The 20081-nt window shown below is 44.7% G+C and overlaps 1 protein-coding gene across 4 annotated transcripts in view; it reads right to left on the bottom strand.

Annotated features, from left to right (window-relative positions):
- E2F7 (E2F transcription factor 7) overlaps positions 1-19757 on the bottom strand; it is a 45143-nt gene extending 25386 nt beyond the window's left edge. For 2 of the 4 annotated variants that reach the window (XM_039497890.1, XM_039497883.1), the window contains exons 1-2: positions 1303-1488; positions 543-635 (exon numbers count right to left, since the gene is read on the bottom strand). In XM_039497890.1, coding sequence (XP_039353824.1) covers positions 543-635 — 93 coding nt within the window. In that variant the 5' untranslated portion in view covers positions 1303-1488. Of the gene's footprint in view, positions 1-542; positions 636-1302; positions 1489-19736 lie in introns of those variants that run through there. The other 2 variants (XM_039497874.1, XM_039497866.1) reach the window with 2 other exon arrangements.
- Positions 19758-20081: the final 324 nt, after the last annotated feature.

The raw sequence follows: 20081 nt of genomic DNA, 5'->3' as shown, positions 1-20081 counted from the left end.
AAACTCTTGACTACTTCCTTGAAAGGGGAAGGGGGTGGAGGGGAAATGGGCCTTTCATTAAAGTTTAAAAGTCAAGATGTCTCCTATTTCCCACCCCAAAATTATCAACTTGAATGTTGGCTGGGGCAACTGAGCTGGGAAGGAAGGAAACTAAAATGGCAGAGAGTGGGAAGAATATTACAATGTTATATTTGAGTCTTGGTGTTTAAGAGGGCAAACTTACTACTTTTGGCCTTATCTCAAAGGTCAGTGGGAACTAGACATAAATAGTCCTGTAAAGAATAGTTTTGTATTCTTAAATAGCCACACACCAGTAGGTTATATTCATCTCTAACAAGTACTAGTACATTTCTGTAATGTGCTAAAACCATTTTCAGAACCTACTACAGTCCATTCACCTGGGGGGGAAAAATAGCAAAGGTAGTTCAAGGTACAATAGATTTTGCAACAAAATTCAAAGTCCTGGGGTGTTGGTGTTGCAGTATTGGCCATAAATCTTACTAAAAACTGCTGTTAAGTGTTATCTATGTCCATTTACTCACCTTTTGTGCATTTTCCGCATCTTCAGCTGCCAGATCGATTCTTGTGTGTCTTGGGCTGATCAAGTCTTTTAGTGTTAAGCAACTTACCTCCATCTGTAAGTTATAAAGTTGCACAGGTTAAGTTTGATATTACTTCATTAAAAAACAAACCCCACCCCGATTTCCAGAGGCTAATCTATAGTTTCCCTCCCATCCCCAAAAGGTGACCTTGGCAGCCTGCAGCTGCCCTCCTGTGACCGTCACAAACTCTCAGCGTTAGCCCTGGGGAATCAGCCTTTCCGTCAGAAAATCAACCCCGTGGGACACGGCTGCAGTGGGTGGGGAAGGAAGGCGGCTGAGCGAGCTACCCCAGCTCGGTGGGAGCCGGCGGCGACTGAGTCAGCAGCGCTCAGGGTCTCCTGCGGGGCAGTTAGTTTTGGCGCAAAGAACCTGGAGGAATCGCGGCTTTGAATGAATGGGACAGAAGAGCGGCCGGCCAGCCCGCCCCCGGCGGGGGGAGCTCGCTGCCCCGGTGCAGCGGGCGGGAGGAAGCGGGGCTGCCCGGCTGCCCCTGGCACTGAACCCCCAAGTCCTCAGGCATGAGAGATGGGGAGGCTCGTACCTGCTGATGCAGTTGGAGGCTCAATTCGGAGTAGCCCCCCCTCCGCTCCCCAAGTGCGGCGGCCTGGAGCGACAGCGGGAGTGCGGGGCAAGCCCCCAGACGTGGCTGGGGCTGTAATGGGGGGCCGAGCCCCCTCCCCCGCGGCTCGTCAGCGCTTACCTCGGGGATCCAGCCCTTCCCGGCTCTCGCTCGCGGCCTTCCGCGCAGCAGCGCCACGCACTCCGGAGCAGCCGGGAGGCGGGGGGTGCATGGGGGGCAGCGACGGGAGAGGAGAGCGCCCTGTGCCCAGCCGCTGCCGCCCCCCCCAACGTGCCGGCGCCGCTGCTGCTGCCCGGAGATGCCACTCGGCGCTAAAGCTTCTATTCTGGCGCCCTGAGACACACTTTTACAATCCGGCCAATCAGCGGCGGCCGGCCGGGGCGCTCCCGCGGCGGGCCCCGCCAATCAGCGGCGCCGCCCGGCAGTCGGAGAGTTGGCGCTAGAGTCGGCGCGTTCTCTCTCCGGCGGCGGTCGCTTTTCGCTCCCTTCCCCGCCGCCTCCTCCTCGCGCCTCCCCCGCCCACCTTGGTACCTGGGATGCTGCGGCGGCGCGGCGCAGAGGGCTGGGCAGTGGGGGGCGGCGGCCCTTTGTTAGGCAGGAATGGGCCGCTCGAGCGCTGCTAGTGGGAGCCCAGGCGGGGAACAGATGGAGCCGCCGCGGAGATCACGGGGGTGGGGGGCGCGGAGCCACTTCGCTTTCCCCTGCCCAGCTGCCTGCTGTGGAGGATTGTTCAGCCGCTTCCCCGGCCACTGGAATTCAAGTCACTAGGGACGCGCTCCCTGCTGCCATCCGCCTCACCCGTCGGGGCACCTCCGCATTTCTGAGCTGGGAGGCCGTTCAAATCCGCCTGCTTTCCGAAACAGAACCGGACCTTCACTGTTAGGAATTGATCTTATCAAAAGTTTGCTGTACAACTGTATAGCGGAGTTTGAAAAGATCAGGCTTGCAGATGAGACAAAGCTGGTGGGAGAGTTGCAAACACTTTGGAGGATAGAGCTAAAAGTCAGAGGTATCTTGCTAAATTGGAGAACTGGGCTATAGACGACAAAATGAAATTCAACATGTAAGGTGCTAGGGAAGAAAAACCAAATGCACAAATACAGAATGGGGGATAACTGGCTTGGCAGCAGGGCAGCTGAGAAGGATCTGGGAGTTGAGGTGGATCACAGCCTCAACATGAGTTAGCAATGCCAGGCTGTTGCGCAAAAAAAAAAAAGCAAACGCAAATTTGGTTACATTAACAGAGGCATCGTGTGCAAGTCACGGGAGGTGACACAGTACTGCTCTACTCAGTGCTGGTTAGGCCTTGGCTGGAGAACTGTGTCCAGTTTTTGTCACCCATGTATAGAAAGGATGTAGAGAAACTAGAAAGGCTCTAGAAGTGAGCAGCAAAGCTGATCGAAGGGATGGAATGCAAGCCATACAAGTGAAGGCTGAAGGAACTGGATATGTTTAGTTGGGAGAAAGAGGCGATTAAGGGGGTGGGGCGACAGGATAGGATACTTGAAAGGCTGCCATAAAAAGATGGAGAAAAGTTGTTTTGTCCTGCAGCAGAGAACAAGCCAGGAGGCAATGGGTTCAAACTACAGCATAGCAGATTTAGATTAAATCAGTGGAAAAACTTAACTGTAAGAACATTAGGACAATGGAACAAACTGGCTGGGAAAGTCATAGAAGCTCCTTCACCCGAGGTTTTCAAAAGGAGGCTGAATAGCCGTCTGTATTGGATGGTTTAGTCACAACAGATCCTGCATCTTGGCAGGGGGCTAACTTGGGTCCCTTCTAACCTTATGATTCTAAGAGCACAGTGTGGGGGTTGGGAGGGGTTCTGGTGGACCCAAAGCTGCCTGGATTCAAATGCCCCGCAAACTTGGAGGGGATGTGGATCAGGATCCAGATTGTATTGCGGCCTCCAGTCTCTAAAAACAGGCCAGGTTACTGCATGTGATAACTGTGTGTTTATGAACAGGATCAATGTTAGCTGACTGACATAGTCATAGAACCATAGGGTTAGAAGAGACCGCAAGAATCATCCAGTCTAACCCTCATGCAGTCTAGTTAGAAGATACACATGAGTGAAGAGGGGAATCTACAACACAGTACTTAAAACTTTAAACATGAGGTAATTCCTCACAATCTCACCCAGTCTGTTTGAAAGGTTAAATGCTAAAATAAGCATATGCTTCTATGAAGGCAAAGGTCTTGACACAAATTCTTCATAGAATTCCCTCTGGAGTGATTCCTGCCACCCCCATTCAAGAGACACAGAAGTAAATGTCCAATTGTCCTCTCAAAGACCAGAAGAATTATTTGCCCTGGAAAAATTCACCCTAACAAGTTATTGCACTTTGCATGTGATTGTTCCCAGAGCACAACTTCAGACAGTCAGTATGCCTCCATGAATGGTTCAGAGTGTACTATGAGCATTGAAAGAAACTGGGATAACAGCAAATTTTAACCAGTGGCTATATATAGTAAGCACAGATGAGAACTCTGTCTCTAACATCAGTAGAAGGCAAGGGCAGTATATTGCCCAAAATTCAGTCTGATGGCACTCCAAATGCATAAAGATAAACTAGGGAGAGCCGCAGCAACTAATGATAGGTGGTTCCTATTTTTCTAGAGTGTGGAGGCTCAATGTCAACTACAAGTTCAAAGGGGATGGGAAAATGACAAAGTACTGTAATTGATGTCTGCTGTACAGTTGTACAGTAAACTTTAAAATGTTCAATCCAAACTTCTTCTAAACTTGAGATCATTTAGAGCATTCATGAAGAAGTCTCCAGCATGCAAGTTTGTTAGTGATTTTTGTTTTCTATGTTTAGTTTGTATGTAAGATAATTAGCCTTTTGCTTCCTTAGCTACAAGCATACTGATGCACTTGTCCTGTGGTTCTTGTTTGTTTGGGTTTTTTTGGTTCTTTTCCAGAAGGATTCCCTTCTTGGGTTACTTGTGACTCTTTTGTGGGAGTTCTCGCATCTGATTAAAATCACTAATTCTGATAAATAACTTGTAAAATATTAATTTTTGTCGTTACATGGCATTTGTTGTTCAAAAGTGAGCTTTGAATTTAACTTTATTTCACAAGTCTAATCACTAGGAAACAGGATTATGAATGCTATTGAATTGTACAGATGATACCTTAATTTACTTATTCTTATCAAGAATGGTACCCTGCTCTATTCTATTCTACTTTCAAGGTTATTTACTGAGAAAGTTCCCAGGTCACTATAGTTTGTTGAACTGAATGAAACACAAACTCCTTTCTTTCTTTAAAAAGACCGTAGAATTCTTTAATTGCTCTTTGTGTGCCTTATGGGAAAATGAATGCTAATTTGTGATTCACAACCTAAGGTTGTGTCATTCAAATGTATAAATTATTATTAATTCTGCATTCATATCAGCAATTACATACTTTAAAAAGAAAAACTTTATTCTACCCAATAGGTAAACTAATACAGCTCCGAGCCACTGTCTATGCAGTGACTCATAGAGCATACCCAACTGAAAGAACTCAGTCAGGTCAAACAAGAATGTTGCACTACACTTTACTATAATCAGATACTGGTTCTGACAGACTGTTGGGGAAAAGCAAGCTCAAGATCTGAGGACCCTTTGCAGTGAGCTGCACTCCCCTATAAGTAGGGCACTACCAAGTTCAGGGTCCATTTTGGTCAATTTCATAGTCATAGGATTTTTAAATAGTAAATTTCATGATTTCAGATATTTAAATCTGAAATTTCATTGTGTTGTAATTGTAGGGGTCCTGACCCAAAAAGGAGGTGTGTGTGTCACAAGGTTGTGTGCATGGAGGTGTCACAAGGTTATTGTAGAGGGGGTTGCAGTACTATTACCCTTACTTCTGTGCTGCTCTGGGACACTGCCTTCAGAGCTGGGGGCCTGGCCAACAGCCACCTCTCTCTGGCTGCTCAGCTCAGAAGGCAGTGCAGAAGTAAGGGTGACAAAACCGTGATCCCCTAAAATAACCTTGCACCCCCCCTGCAAATCCCTTTTGGACCAGGTCCCCCAGTTTGAGAAATGATGGTCGCCCCTGTGAAATCTGTATTGTATAGGGTAAAAGCACACAAGACCAGATTTCACGGGGAAAGACCAGATTTCATGGTCTGTGACGTGTTTTTCTTAGCTATGAATTTTGTAGGACCCTACCTATAAGGCTGATAAAAATGAGTGTGCTATTTAACAAACCCATTATTTATCCTGATATAGTAAACTTTCACCTTGATTGATATCTTCTCTGTTCTTAAACTATAGATTTTATTGATCAATCATAAACAGCTGCACATTAATTACTAATCTGGCAAAAGTCTGTGAATTTACTGAGAGTAATGACATAATTGGCGTGTAACTGCATTGGCTATAGTTCCAGAACAATGACCTTCTGGTTGCTTAAGGGCTTGTTGATGTTTACGGGCTTGATGCAGGAATGGCTTGGTGAAATTCTATGCCCTATGTTGTTCTGGAGGTCACATTAGAAGATCATAATGGTCCTTTCTGGCCTTAAAATCTATAAGTGATTAAACAGAGGCATCGGCATGTATAGACTGGTGTGAGACCAGGGAGTTGGAGCCAGATAGGCTACACTGTGTGTATCATTTAAAATGCTACTCTGTTTTCTAACATCTTCAGTGGAACCAGGGCCTTTAATAGACACTTGGGTCATTGTCTCTTCTTGCTCTAAGTTAAAGATGTCTCTGAATATAAATTGCTTAATATTAAAGCTCACTGGGAATATTTTTTGGAGGGCTAATTCAAATCAGAGTTGGTACCATCACTTATTTTTATTTAACATTTTACACTCATACTAACCGTGGCAACTGAACTTCATGCATTGGACACGTACAATGCTGCTGACTAACCCTTAGATGAAAGCTCTTGTACTGGTAGTAGGATAGAATATCAAGATTTCTGTAGTGCTCCACAAATACAGGCTAGAGAACTCCTCTGTGTCTTCCTTGATTCACAAAAAGCATTTTAAAAAATAATCTCAAGAATGCTTTCTGATGGATAACATCTAGTGCAAGTAAACAGTTTTATTTAGTCTGACTACTCTTAAATGTGTTCTGGTAAGCTAAGGAAAACTCTGTAGTGAAGATGCCGTGATTCAGAAAATGAGGTACGTGAGCCAATATCCGCTGACAAAGGCTCTCTGGACTGGATTTTTATGAACCATTAGCCAGTGTGGAATTGGACCCAAAGAATGGAACCTACTTTCAGGGTAAAATTCAGCCCCTTGTGGGTGGTCAGTGAAAGGCCCTCTGTCACAGAAGCCCTACATTGGGAAGAGGTGCAGTCAAAGTAGCCACAATCTGCAATCCTCTGTTCTATGGAGGTGGTCTCCATAGGCCTTGGATAGGCTGGTGCATGCTGTGGGGAGCATGGGTGAGTGTTATGTGTATGTTGGCTGTAGAGGGAGGAAGAACAGTGGCATGGCCTTTGATATGCAATTATGTGTTTCAATTACTGGGAATGGTAGTGCTTATGGAGGAACAATGACTGCTATTCCAGTCCCATAAAAGTGTCCATTTAGTTTGGATGGATTCCCTAACCTAAGCAGGACAGATTGGTGGCAGCAGTATCGTGTAGTAACTCTCTCTTCTGGTATACAGAAATTAAAAATCTCAAAACAAGCCAGTTTCCAAGATCAGAAGGCCACAAGTAATTTTCAAGTTGTAGTAAATTTGCTTCTAAGTTTGTTCACCTTTTAGAAAAGGTTTGTATTGGCTAATATGCACTATTGTAGTAATTTCTTAAACTAATTACTTGGGATAGTTATTACTTTCAGTAACGTAATAACTCAGATCATCTCCAGGAAGTCATGTTTTGCACTATTGCTTAACATGTAAATTAACAAGAACAAGGACTGGGTGAAACATTTCCTTTTCTAGATATTCCATCTTACTGTTCTCGAGAAGAGATTAACTATTGTATCTGTGAACATGCATATCAAAAAATGCTTCTCCTAATTATTTACATTGACATACATTGTACATATTATGTATGGCGACTATTCCAGTACCTCACACAGGATAGGCTTATAAAAGTCAAATGCTAAATTTAAGCAACACTGACTCATTTCTGACTCCTCCACTGTATTGAGTCTCACGTAAAGATGCAACATTCTGTAAGATTATTTAAATTTCTTGGTGACTGGAGAGCACATGTAACTTTTCTATTTTTATGGTGTAACCTATATTGCATTCGCTCTTTAGAGCCGTGCCATGTAGATTATTGAAAAATAAAACCGAAATATGTTAAAATTGAATTGCATTAAATTCTTTCCTGTTGCAGACCCTGAAAATATATTCTCTTTTATGCAGGATAGGGCTAACTATGCCAGTGCTATACAATATATAGGTAGCACAATACAAATGCTGTACTCTGGCAGAGGCGACAGAAAACATTCTGTTGCAAGTGAAATACTTAAATACACAATTTTATATTAATTTATTAATATTTCTGTAGAGCCTTCCATCTGAAGAGTACAAATAACTTTGTAAACATTAACACATTTAAACCTCATAAGATTATTTTGAGGGAGGTAAGCATTATTGTTTTTGTTAAAGATTGAAACTGAGATGTAGATCAAGTGACTTGCCAGGATACACAGGAAGTCTTTGGCTGAAATAGAACTCTAATATCCAGAATCAGTCTTGCACTTCATCATGCGACTCTTCGAACTTGCTGCTTTCACAGGGTCTTGAGTCTTTAACAATGACAGTCTTACACTCAAGTGTTGTCATTCATTTGTGTTAATGTATTAACAAAATAAACATGTCTAAGCTCTCTGAATAAAAATCTCTTCCCTCTGATTCAGATTTCACTTGCTTGGTATCAGTCATAAACCGACTGTACTAGTTCTTCATCTGGTTATGGACTTTCATGAATAAGGGAGGGACAAAGACTCAATAATCTAATATAAAGTAAATCAAAATGATTATATTATGGCAGCTAAAGGTCTCAATCAGGACTGAAGCCTTATTGTACTGGATGCTGTAGAAACATGGAGACAGGCTCTGCCCGAGACAGCTTACAATCCAAAAAAAATGTTGGGAAACCTTTCAGATCTCCTTTTATACATCATAAAGACACAGGGGAACACAATCCCCCACTTCCATACAGGTTTCTGTTACGGAAAAGAGACACTTATTTTAATTTATTTCTTTTGTTTCATATTGCATTAGATCCAGAGGTGAAAGTAAGCTGGTACTGTACCTGCAGGGGCAGCTTCCCCAGGTGGGCAATTTAAAAGGGCCCTGGGCTCTCGGCAGCAGCCAGAGCCCCTGGCCCTTTAAATCACCGTCAGAGCCCCATAGATGAAGCCCTGGGGTAGTGGCGGCAGCTGGGAGCCCTGGGACTCCGGCAGCAATTTAAAGGGCCTGGGACTCCCAGCAGCCACTACCGCAGCCAGAGCCCTGGGTCCTTTAAATCACTGCCAGAGTCCCGGCCACTGCCGCAACTACAGCTACCATGGGGCTTCAGCGGTGATTTAAAGGTCCTGGGGCTCCCGGCCCCCACTACTGCAACCGGAGCTCCAGGCCCTTTAAATTGCTGCCAGAGCCCCAAGGTAGTGGTGGCGGCCAGGAGCCCCAGGCCCTTTAAATTGCCACCGGAGCCCCAGGGCTTCCGGCTGCTACCGCTACCATGGGGCTCCGGCAGGGATTTAAATGACCCGGCCGTGGCTACCAAAGCTGGAGCCCCAGGGTAGCGGCAGGCCCGCCTGGGGTGGGGAGAAGTGGGGCAATTTGCCCTGGGTCCCGCGAGCCATGGCCCGGCAACGGTCTGGGTCTTCGGCGGCATTTCAGCAGCGGGGGGCCCTTCAGTGCTGCCGAAGATGCGGAGCGAGTGAAGGGCCCCTTGCCGCCAAAGACCCGGACCCCCCCTGAGTGAGTACAAGCGCCATAGCTCCCCAGCTTTGCCCCAGGCCCCCTGAATCCTCTGGGAGGCCCTGGGTAGTGGCAGTGATTTAAAGGGCCCAGGGATTTAAAAGCACTGTCCCTTCCTCCTGAGGGACCCCTCCTCCCCAGCCTGCTTAGGACCCCGGCCCTGTGTACCAGTAAGTCCCTTAAGTTACTTTCACCCCTGATTAGATCTCTAGATTCCAATAACAGTTGGTACCCCATTATACTAATTGCTGCTGAGACATATCATAAGATCATCTCTGTCCCAAAGGCATACAGTCTCCGCTGCTTTAACTTTAATTCAAGGGTTGTAAGTTTGCATACTCAACTTTGAAACTCCAGTAAAAAAGAAATGCATAAAAAATGCATACATTCCTGTATAACATTAATAGTTTAACTTTAAATGTAGTGAACATTTTGTACTACAAATATTCAAAACTGCTCTTTGTTGCTTAAGTGCTACATTTTCATTGTGCAAAATGGCCTGGAGGCTAGTTCTCTCTATGGCCCAGCCACTTGGAAAGTTCAGCTTTTTAAATTGTGGGTCCAGGGGGAAAAAGAAAAAATTTACAGCGGAGTATTTTCCCCCCACATTTTCAATCCTTTGAGACCAAGTGTAGAAAACTTCAGCTGAAAAGGAGAATTTTTTTCTGAAAGTTAGAAGCATAAGAAGAGGTTATACTGGAAGTCCCGATGTAACGCTAATGACAGCATGTGCTATCAAGAGAAATCGATAAGGATCACACAACAAAATAGTTATAGTGAAACCATCTAACTCTTCAATTACCACAAATATCATTCTATTTGAGGAATACAATCAAGATAAATCCAGGCAAGAATGAAAACAGAGCTACGGGTACTTACCCCTCAGTTTTGTACCACCTTTGTCTCTGGCCCATTTCTATTTCGCTCTGACAAGGAATACCACTCACTGTAGTTTTGCCATTCTGCCCCCATTCTTGGAAAAGTTCCTAGATATTCAGGCCAGAAGTCATTGGATCATAGTCTGACCTCCTATATTATACAGGCATTATATTTCACTCTATTACCCCTGTATTGAGTCCAGCAATTTATGCTTTCATTGAATGCAACTTTCAGACAGGCATTCAGTCTTGATTTGAAGATGGCAAGAGAGAATTCACCACTTTCCTTGGTGGTTTGTTCCAATGGTTAATCACCCTCCCTGTGAAAAAGTTGTGCCTTATTTCTAATTTGAATTGGTCTGGCTTCAGCTTTCAGCCATTGGATCGTGTTACATCTTAATTCTAGTAGAGGAAGAGCCTTTTGGTACCAGGTATTTTCTCCCTGTGAAGGTACTTATTACCCTAATTAAGTAACTTCTCAGAGCTGGTCTACACTACAGCTTAAGTTGATGTTATTCATGATGCTAAGTGGTGTGAAAAAACCACACTCCTGAATAACATAAGTTATAGTGACTTAAGCACTGACCAGACTGATGCTTCTGCCTCTTGTGGAGGTGTAGTAATTATGCTGATGTGCTACAGTGGTGCAGCCACTGGGGCAGTTGCACCGATGTTGCACCATAATGAAGACTTGCCCTCAGTCTCTTTTGATAGCTAAAGAGATAGAGCTCTTTAAGTCTCTCACTGTGTAAGGCATTTTCTCCAGCCCTCACATCATTTTTGTGGCTCTTTCTTGCACCATCACCAATTTGCAACACCAGTTTCTAAAAACACAGACACCAGAACTGTACAAGATGTTCCATTGTCAGTCTCACCAGTGCCATATACAGAGGTAAAATCACCTCCCTACTCCCCTGTAGAGGTAGAGTGGGAAATGATTTTACCATCCTAGAAAATTTTGAGATTTCAAAAAATTGGGGTGAAAATACAATCTTAAATTTTCACAAACTGAAAATTTTGGGTTGGATCAATGGAAACATTTTGTTTTGATTTTGATCTTTTCAATCTCAAAATAAATTTTACTCTGTCCTGTCATCATCATTATTAACCACTCCACCAATCTTTGCCATCTGAAAATTTTATCAGCAATGATTTTATATTTACTTACAGAACATCCACTGTGTCCCAAAACACCAGGTGCCCACCTCTTGTTTGAAATCTGTCCCCAAAACTCACTGCTTCCACAAATTAGCCCACACCAATAGAACTGGCACTGCCCACCCATTTATTTAAAATACAATGGTTAAAGCAGTTCCAAGATCTCCTGTGCTTTTTCTTTTTGTCTTTTTAGGCTTTGATCCTGCAGTCCAATCTACGTGGGCACACTACTATACCTACTTGAAGGCCTATTGCAGGATTACTGTAAGCTCTTAAAGGGAGGAGTACTGATTAGTTCTGTATTGTGTACAGGGACAAAGCACAACAAAATGACTTGAATAAGTTCTCCATCTGCAAAAATGTCACAGTAGAATCCATTTTACCTGTAGGATTCTGGTAGCTCTGATGTTTTATGAATTCCATTTTCTAGAACAAGTATGTTATGGTTATGCTGCACATGAAAGTATATTTTTGTCAGTCCTACCTTGAATTAAAAGGTCTACAACCAGCTATCTGAACTTAACACTCTCTGCTCCCCACTAAATTTGAGGTACCTGGATAAAAATGGACCTATATCCAAAAAACAATTGCAATTAGCCTTTTAAACAAAGCTGTTAAGCAATGGTATTGAAAGAGCAATACGTTATACATTTCCTTTGTGAAGAGCAGTTCCCTTCTTTGGGCCCAAACCTGAAAAAGGGAGGTGTTCGGCACATTGCAAGATCAGACCCTTAATTTGTTTGTTTTAGTGAGATTTAAGAACAGAAATATTCAAAACACAAGACCTGGTGGTAGAAATGGGGGACTTTAGCAACCACCAAGATGTCTGTTGGAAAAGTAATACAGCAAAACACAATATCCCACACATTTTTGGAATGCACTGGGGACAACTTTTTGTTTCAGAAGTGAAGGAAGTAACTGGGGAACAGCCATTTTAGACTTTTTTTATTCTAACAGAGAAGAGGAATTGGTAGTGAATCTGAAGGTGGAAGGCAATTTAGGTGAAAGTGATGATGCAGTGACAGATGTCATTATTCTAAAGAAGGGAAGGAGTGAGAGCAGCAGAATAAGGACACAACGGACTTCAAAAAAGCAGACTTTAGCAAATTCAAAGAACTGGTAGTAAAGTCCCATAACTCCTATGTCTACACTACAGAAGCTCTCCTGCCAACACAAGTTATGCCGCTCGTGGAAGTGGGATTTTTTTCTGCCGACAGGACAGCTCTCTCTCTCCCTGTGGCATTGAGCATCTTCACCACGTGCACTGCAGCAGTGCAGCCGTACTGGTTCAGCCGTGTCACTGCAGCGCTGTATGTATACACATGGCCTTAGATAGAGGATACTTCAAATATTGAGTGTATGTTCTCATTCATTTTAATTCTGAGAGAATAAATCATAGCAGGTGTATGCTCACCCAGTTGTGTCTGAGCTTAGAGGCATTACATAGTTATGCTGAAAGATACTGGTGACTGCTTGGATCATGAACCTCTTTGAGATTGGGTGTGAGTGCACCCTTCACTTAAGACAGTGGTAAGAAACACTTGAAGGGCCATACCTAAAACAGTTATGTCTATGCAGCAGCTGGGAGGTGAGAGTCCCAGCAGAGGTAGACAGACTTGTGCTAGTTCAGGTCAAGCTAGCTCATTAAATATAGTAGTGTGGATATTGCTGCAAGGTCTAGCTGCTTGAGTCCAAGCCCACCCAACTCCTTGGGTCTGAGCTCAGACAGCTAGCCTGAGCCACAACATCTATACTGCTATTTTTAGCATGCTAGCTCAGCTTGAGCTTGCACAAGTCTGTCTACCTTTGCTGGGAATCACATGTCCCAGCTGCTGTGTAGACAAAACCATAGTGTCTCTGCCCAGAAACTAGCACCCACATGGCAGTAGGTATTGGTCTGACTGGGCGATAGGGAAGCTGGGGGTCAAATGAAGGCAGAACAGAGGAACTGAGGCCTGGTCTACACAACATGGTTAGGTTGATGCAAGGCAGTTTTCCATCAACCTAGCTATGGATGTATCTACAGTTAAATTTCACTTCTGCTGATGTAACTGCCCTGCTATGCTGACTTAATAATGCCACCTCCCTGAGGGGCACAGAGTCAAAATCGATGTAGCTTGATCAACAGAATGTCAGTGTAGACACTGCATTACTTACTTTGACTTACCGGCCTCCAGGAGCTGTCTCATAACACCACACACTGATTGCTCTGGTCACTGTTGTAAACTCTGCTGCCCAGGATCCAAGTAGACAGAAAGCCATCCCTCCCCTTTAAATCCACGCACATACTCATGGCTGTGAGCTATCCCCGCCCCCTTAATTTCCCCAACACCCCTTCTCCCCAAGGGCTATGCTCACCATAGCTGGTGCTGTGACTGACACTGTGCTGTATCAATCCCAAGGAGAAGTGAGAATGTAGAGCTCACAGCTTTCTGGGATCAAGGAGAGTGAGTTCAGTGTCCTAAGTTTTGATTTCTGTCATGATTGAATACACTGACAATGGTACCTCTGAGTGTTGTATCTGCAGCTACTGGTGTTGTGGTCTTGAGAGTCCCTCCTTCCACCTCCATGGAATGTCTGAGCCATATAAGGAGGAGAAAGAAGTAGACTTGGGATGTGTGATGAAGGGGGACTGTTCTTAATGTTTCCTCTGAATACTGTGTGGGTGCCTCAGTTTCCCCCATGCATTTCTTAAGTCTCCAGCATGCATAAATGGCTGACACTCTGTCTCCTGGCAACACATGGCCGGGGCTCTTCCCCCCACAGCAAGGGGATGGCTAAAGGTGAACAAAGGAATCAGGTGACCTCCTGGCCTGGGAAAGAGACAAAGGCCAGAAAGGAGGGGCTGGAGGGGGACGGGGAAGTGAGGGCAGATGGGGTTGTCTGGCTCACTGGGCCCCAGAATGGACCTGGCTGCGGGGTCCCGTTCTCTGTACCTACAAGTTCTGTTTTAGACCGTGTTCCTGTCATCTAATAAACCTCTGTTTAACTGCCTGGCTAAGAGTCTGCTCCAAGGGAGAGGAGGCTCCCAAAGTCTTGACTGGCTTTGTGGGGAGCAGTTCCAGAGCATCGCCTGGGGACTCCGTGACAGGATGACATATCCCAGAAGATGCTGCAAGCCTGTGCTGCATCAGAGAATGAGACCAAAGCCTGGAGGATAACCCTTGCAGACAGCATGGAGAAGGAAAGAGTGGAGAAGTCTGGGAGTCCAAGCAGGAAAAGGAGAGGGAGATGTACCAGGACACAATGGGGCTTCTCATGCAGCAAAGAGAAATGCCGTGGACTCTGGTAGATCTGCAGGTTCAAGAATCCCATGTTTGCTTCCCTCTGCAGCCAATAGCCTCAATGTCAGGGCGTCCCTACACCCCCTCTTAACATTCCATGTTGCATCAGGAGTCATTGCCCTCCCACCACTCCACACCAGGGGCCATTAATGACAATCACAGCTGTACACACACTGACCAGTGAAAGACACGGTGTGTGTGTGTGTGTGTACCTGAAATGGGAATGACCATTCTTTCCCCTCCATTAGTTCTGTTCCCTTAACTTATTAAGTTTTATTAAATTCTAAATGTTTGTTTGCTGGGTTACAGAATAAAATTCTATTTTTTTGGAACATAATTCATCTTTATTCGTTCACAATATATGCTGACTGGTACTAAGGAGACCTGACACACATCTATTTCATGTTGTCACAGAACCCATAACCTCATTCACAACAATATTAATAGGTGCATTGGCAATGTTATATTCCTACACACACAGCACTCACTGCAAGGCTCATACTAGGCTGCAAAAGAGCAAGGCCAGATAGAGCACACTGCAGCAACACACACTACTCTGGCTCACTATTAAAATGGTCTTTCAAAGCCTTCCAGACCTGCATAGCTCAGCATTGAGCTCTTCTTATCGCCCTTGTATGTGGGTGTTCAAATTCAGCAGACAGCCACTCCACCTCTGCCCTCCACAATTTTTTCTCCCTTTCCTTCACAGATATTATGCAGGACCCAGCAGGCAGCTACAACTATTGGGATATTTTTTTCCACTGAGGTCCCGTCCAGTCTCATGAGTAGACAACACCAGTAGGGTTGCCAACTGTCCCAGTTTGCTGGGAGTCACCTGGAATCAGGCCCTATCTCCCAGACGCTACTGAAGCCAAACTGGGAAATTTTAGCTGCTAAAAGTCTGACAGCACAGCAGGGCTATGGCAGGCTCCCTGCCTGCCCTCGCCCTGTGCCAATCCTGGAAGTGGCTGGTGTCCCTGAGGCCCCTGGGGGTGGAGGTAGGGGGCTCTGTGTGCTGCCATCACCCTAAGCACTGCCTCCACAGCTCCCATTGCTGGGAACTGCAGCCAATGGGAGCTGAGGGGGCAGTGCTTGTGGGCACAGGCAGCGTCTGGAGCCCCCTGGCCCTTCCCTCCCACAGGGACATGCTGGGCAGCTGCTTCTGAGAGTGGTGCGGGGCCAGGGCAGGCAGAGAGCCTGCCTTAGGCCTGCTGTGCCACTGACAGGGAGATGCCTGCACCCCTTCCTGTGCCCCAACTCCCTGCCCCAGCCCTGATCCCCCTCCTACACCCAAACTCCTTCTCACAGCCTGCATCCCACACCCGCTCCTGCCCCCCACAATTCCCTACCTTAGCCCAGAGACCCCTCCTGCACCCCAATTCCCATCCCTGAGCCCCCTCCAGCACCTGACTCCCTCCCAGAGCTTGCACCCTGCACCCCCACCACCTGCCCAGGCTCAGCCCGGAGCCCCTTCCCACACTCCAAACCCATTGGCCGCAGCCCTTCCCACACCCCAACCCCCTGCCCCAGCCTGGTGAAAGTGAGGGAGATTGAGTGATGGAGGGAGGGGGAATGGAGTGAGCTGGGTGGGGTCTCAGAGAAGGGGCAGGGCAGGGCAGGGCAAGAATGTTTGGGTTACAGTTGGTAACCCTAAATACCAATGAGCCTTTAAACAACCAAAGACACATTCAACTGTCATTCTGCACCTAGTGAGCCTGTAGTTGGAGCACTTCTTGGTGCTACTGAGGTGGCCAGTGAATAGCTTCATGAGCCATGGGAACCAGGGATAGGCTCACTTTCCCAGGATCACTATTGGCATTTCAATATTTCCAGTGCTAATCTGCCAGTGTGGGAAGGAAGTCCCTGCTTGCAGCTTTCTTACCAGTGCTGTGTTCTTAAAGATGTGCACATCATGCACCTTCCCTGACGAGCCCATGCTGATGTTGGTGATCCAGCAGTGCTTTCATTACCATAGAAAAGTTGCCAATGAGTACATCAACAGAAAGGGCTCTGTGGCCTGATGTGGGCTGTGTGTGCCATCGATCACCCCACCACAGTTCAGGAAGCCAATTGTTTCAAAACCATCCACTATGTCCTGCACATTGGCCAGAATCACAGTCCCGCAGCAGGAGGTGATTAATGGGCTGACATCACAACAGCCCCTTCAGTGGATTTCCCAGCTCCAAACTGATTCACAACTGACCAGTAGCAATTTGGTGTTGCAAGTTTCCACAGTGTCAGCATGACTCATTCTGGTGTCATTGGAGGGCAGGGGGCAAGTTTGGTACACAGATCCAGGAATGTGGCATTGCACATCAAAGAGTTCTGCAGTCACCGCTCATCATCCCAAACCTGCATTCTGATGCAATCCCAGCAATCAGTGATTGTTTCTCAGGCCCAGAATTGGTGTTCTACCATCTGCAGTTCATGTTCCCTGCAGCTCCTCTTACGGCTCTGCAAATATTGCAGGATCAGGCACCCTATGCTCGTAATGTTCATGACCATAGTGCAGAGCTGTGCAGGATCCATGCTTCTGTCAGAGATGGTGGACAGCAAGAAGGGACACATGGGTTTGTGGATTTTTGAAAAGAGGCATGAAATATGTGGTGCAAGATGAAATTATTGGATGGAAAACACTGCGCCATGCGACTTGTTTTGGCCCCACTCAGCATTGCAAAAAAGTTTTCCAAAACACCCTGTGTTGGACAGTGGTGAGTTGCACAGTTCAGTGCACTGCACATTGATACAAGCAATCTTGATGAGTATGTGCACTGCCAACACAAAGAGTGTAGCATGCACATGTACAAGCGATGTAATAACTGCAACAGCTGTATGCTGACATAACTTAGGTCAGCATACCTAAGTTTTGTAGTGTAGACATGGCCTGAAAACAGACAAGAATAGAGATAAAGGTAGAGGCAAAAAACAAGAAAGCCAGGCAGCAGCCTGTAAATAGGGGTGGCCCTGGAAAAAGCTCTAGAGCTTTTTGGTCTGATGTGGGCTACAGAAGCTTGGGGCTGAAAGCTAAGAAACTGTTCCTTTTGTTGTTGGTTCTGCCTGTGTTCAGGGAAACAGGACTTTGTCCATCCCCTGTAAATAAACAGGACTGCATCAAAGAAAATATACTATCCATTTCCACTTTCAACTAGAACATCCCCATGGCCCTAAACTTCGATTAGCCATTCAGGTTGAAAAGGGGCAACCAATATTTACATCTTAGGAAATAAAACTCCCTGGTATAATCATAATGCCCAAATGTTTTGAAAGGCGGATACACTTGCCTAACATTGTCTGTCTTTTAGATGCAACTCAGCAGCCCTTAAGGGCAGTATAACACTTCACTCAGATGTTCAGAGATGCCAAAAGAGGATATAGTAAAAAGAATATAAAATAATTCCTGACAGTTTATTGTACCTTATGGAGCAAAAATTTGCAAGTTATGCTAAATGTTAATGGAGTAAAACATGTAAGCATGATACAGTGCAGTGAGTTTCATGAAGAACATCCCTGTGAAGTATTTACACCTATTTTACAGATAGTTTAACTGAGACACAAAGAAGCTAAGTGACATGCCCAGAATCTGTTGGTGACAGCAATAGGAATAGGCAACCGGAGTCTTGTCTGTTCTAACCATTGGACTCTTTATTTCAGGAAAAGAGTAAAGACCCTTCCCTCAATAATTGCTGCTGGAGGATTTACATCTGGGTCAGTTGTCCAGTAGAGGTGATTATTGAGTTCCTCCTTGCTGAAGCTGGTGAGACCAGTACCATGTTCCATTATATTTCTCAAAAAATGGATGGTTTAGAAAGCCATTAAAAATAATTTTAGACATATTACTTGATAAAAGTATTGGTTTTAATTTCACCTGCTGGACTTAACTCTGCTTCAGATAAGACCTTTTTCCATCAGCAATTTCATCCAACCCTAGAGTACTCTCTGATTGGGGGAGAAAAGCAGAAATGGAAATCACTTAGCTTGGTCTAAACCAAGGCTTGCAGTTTACTCTGCCATTTATACAGGCACTTAAATTTACTTACATTTTTCATAATGAACATATAGCCAGATGCAGCATAAATCATGGGAGTACAGCTTCAGCTGAATTTGCAACAACCCAGAATCATTAGGGGTCACCCCATCACTGTTGCTATGACCATCTCAATCAGATTTTAATTTTTTAAAAAGTAAAATGTAAAAAGGAAGGGCTTGTATTTTTGGAATCATGATAGAGAATCTTATCCATTATTACCATTGGCATGGCAGCTATAAACTCATAATTATGCTGCAAAAGTGTGCTATTTTCCTACAGCCCTCTAGATTGTGTGAATGAGATGCAGGGTGTGCTATCAGATGCTTCCGCTACTTTGGGGAATTCAGTCTTGGCATGAAATTAATCTCTTACAGCTGCTTTGGTAGAGCAGGTGAAAAGTGAAAATAATTATCAAAGCTCCATGGCTGCTGATAATTGTATGAAACCTCTGAATATGCCTGTGCTATAGGTCTCTAGCATAGCTTGTAATTCACTGAACTGAGAGTGTTTAAAATAAAGAGCAGGACCATTTTCTTTGTGAATGGCTGCAAAGGCCAGCTAGTCAATCACACAGCTTTAAAAAGTCCATCATATTCTCAGTGCAAGCTTTGAATGAATTGCTTATTCAACATGCTCGAAGTCCTCACATGCACAACCTGGGCTACCCAGAGTATGTAATGAAGCTCAGTATGTTGGCCTTCTTCCTAGCCTGAATTAAAAATAAAACAACCTGATTTTGCTAGTAATGCATATATGATCATTTTAAAATGCTGCCTGTAACCTGGCAAATTACAACTGAATTTAATACATTTAATTTTTAACTGAGGTTGGTATGGTTAAGAATGACTTCATTTCCTCTTCCTTGCTTTTTATGAAGACTATGGTCTATCTTTAACTCTTCCCACTCTCAAAGTAGTTGTACAGAGCAGTTGTTAATAACAGGTCAACACTTTAATTTATTTTTTTTTAAAAATCATATACAGACAAGCAAGAACAAAACTATTTCTGTTTCAGGAGTCAGATTTGTGTACCCTCAAGTTTCACCTCATTTAAAAACTACTTTACCTCAGACATAAAAATACAAATGTCACAGCACATTATTACTGAAAAATTGTTTACTTTCTCATTTCTACCATATTATAAATAAATAGCATATAAATATTGGACTTACATTTCAGTGTATAGTATACAGAGCAGTATAAAGTTATTGTCTGTATGAAATTTTAGATTGTACTGACTTTGCTAATGCTTTTTATGTAACCTGTTGTAAAAACTAGGAAAATATCTAGATGAGTTGACATACCTATGGTTGAGAACCACTCATCTAGGACAGGGATTCCTCAGATGGGGTGTGTGAGAAGCAATACACTGTAACAATGTGATTTGTCCCCTTTAAGAAGGCAGGGAGCCTGGGACCAGCCAATCTCTGTTCCTTGAAATAGCCCCTTTAAGGAAGTAAGCATTCAAAGGAGCAGCAAACTAGCTGGGTAATGGGGCTAGGTGTTACTCAGATAGCTTCCTTCTTAACATGATAAAACCCAGCTGCAAGGTGACTGTTGTAAGAAAAGAAGGTAGAGATCCTAGAGAGGAGAATTACAGGGAAGTATTGAGTCAGGAGAGAGCTCTCTGGAATAGGCACCAGAATCTG

The sequence above is a fragment of the Mauremys reevesii genome, linkage group 1, assembly GCF_016161935.1.
Source record: "Mauremys reevesii isolate NIE-2019 linkage group 1, ASM1616193v1, whole genome shotgun sequence".
In the NCBI taxonomy this organism is placed as follows: Eukaryota; Metazoa; Chordata; order Testudines; family Geoemydidae; genus Mauremys; species Mauremys reevesii.
This window is presented reverse-complemented; position numbering and strand designations above follow the sequence as displayed.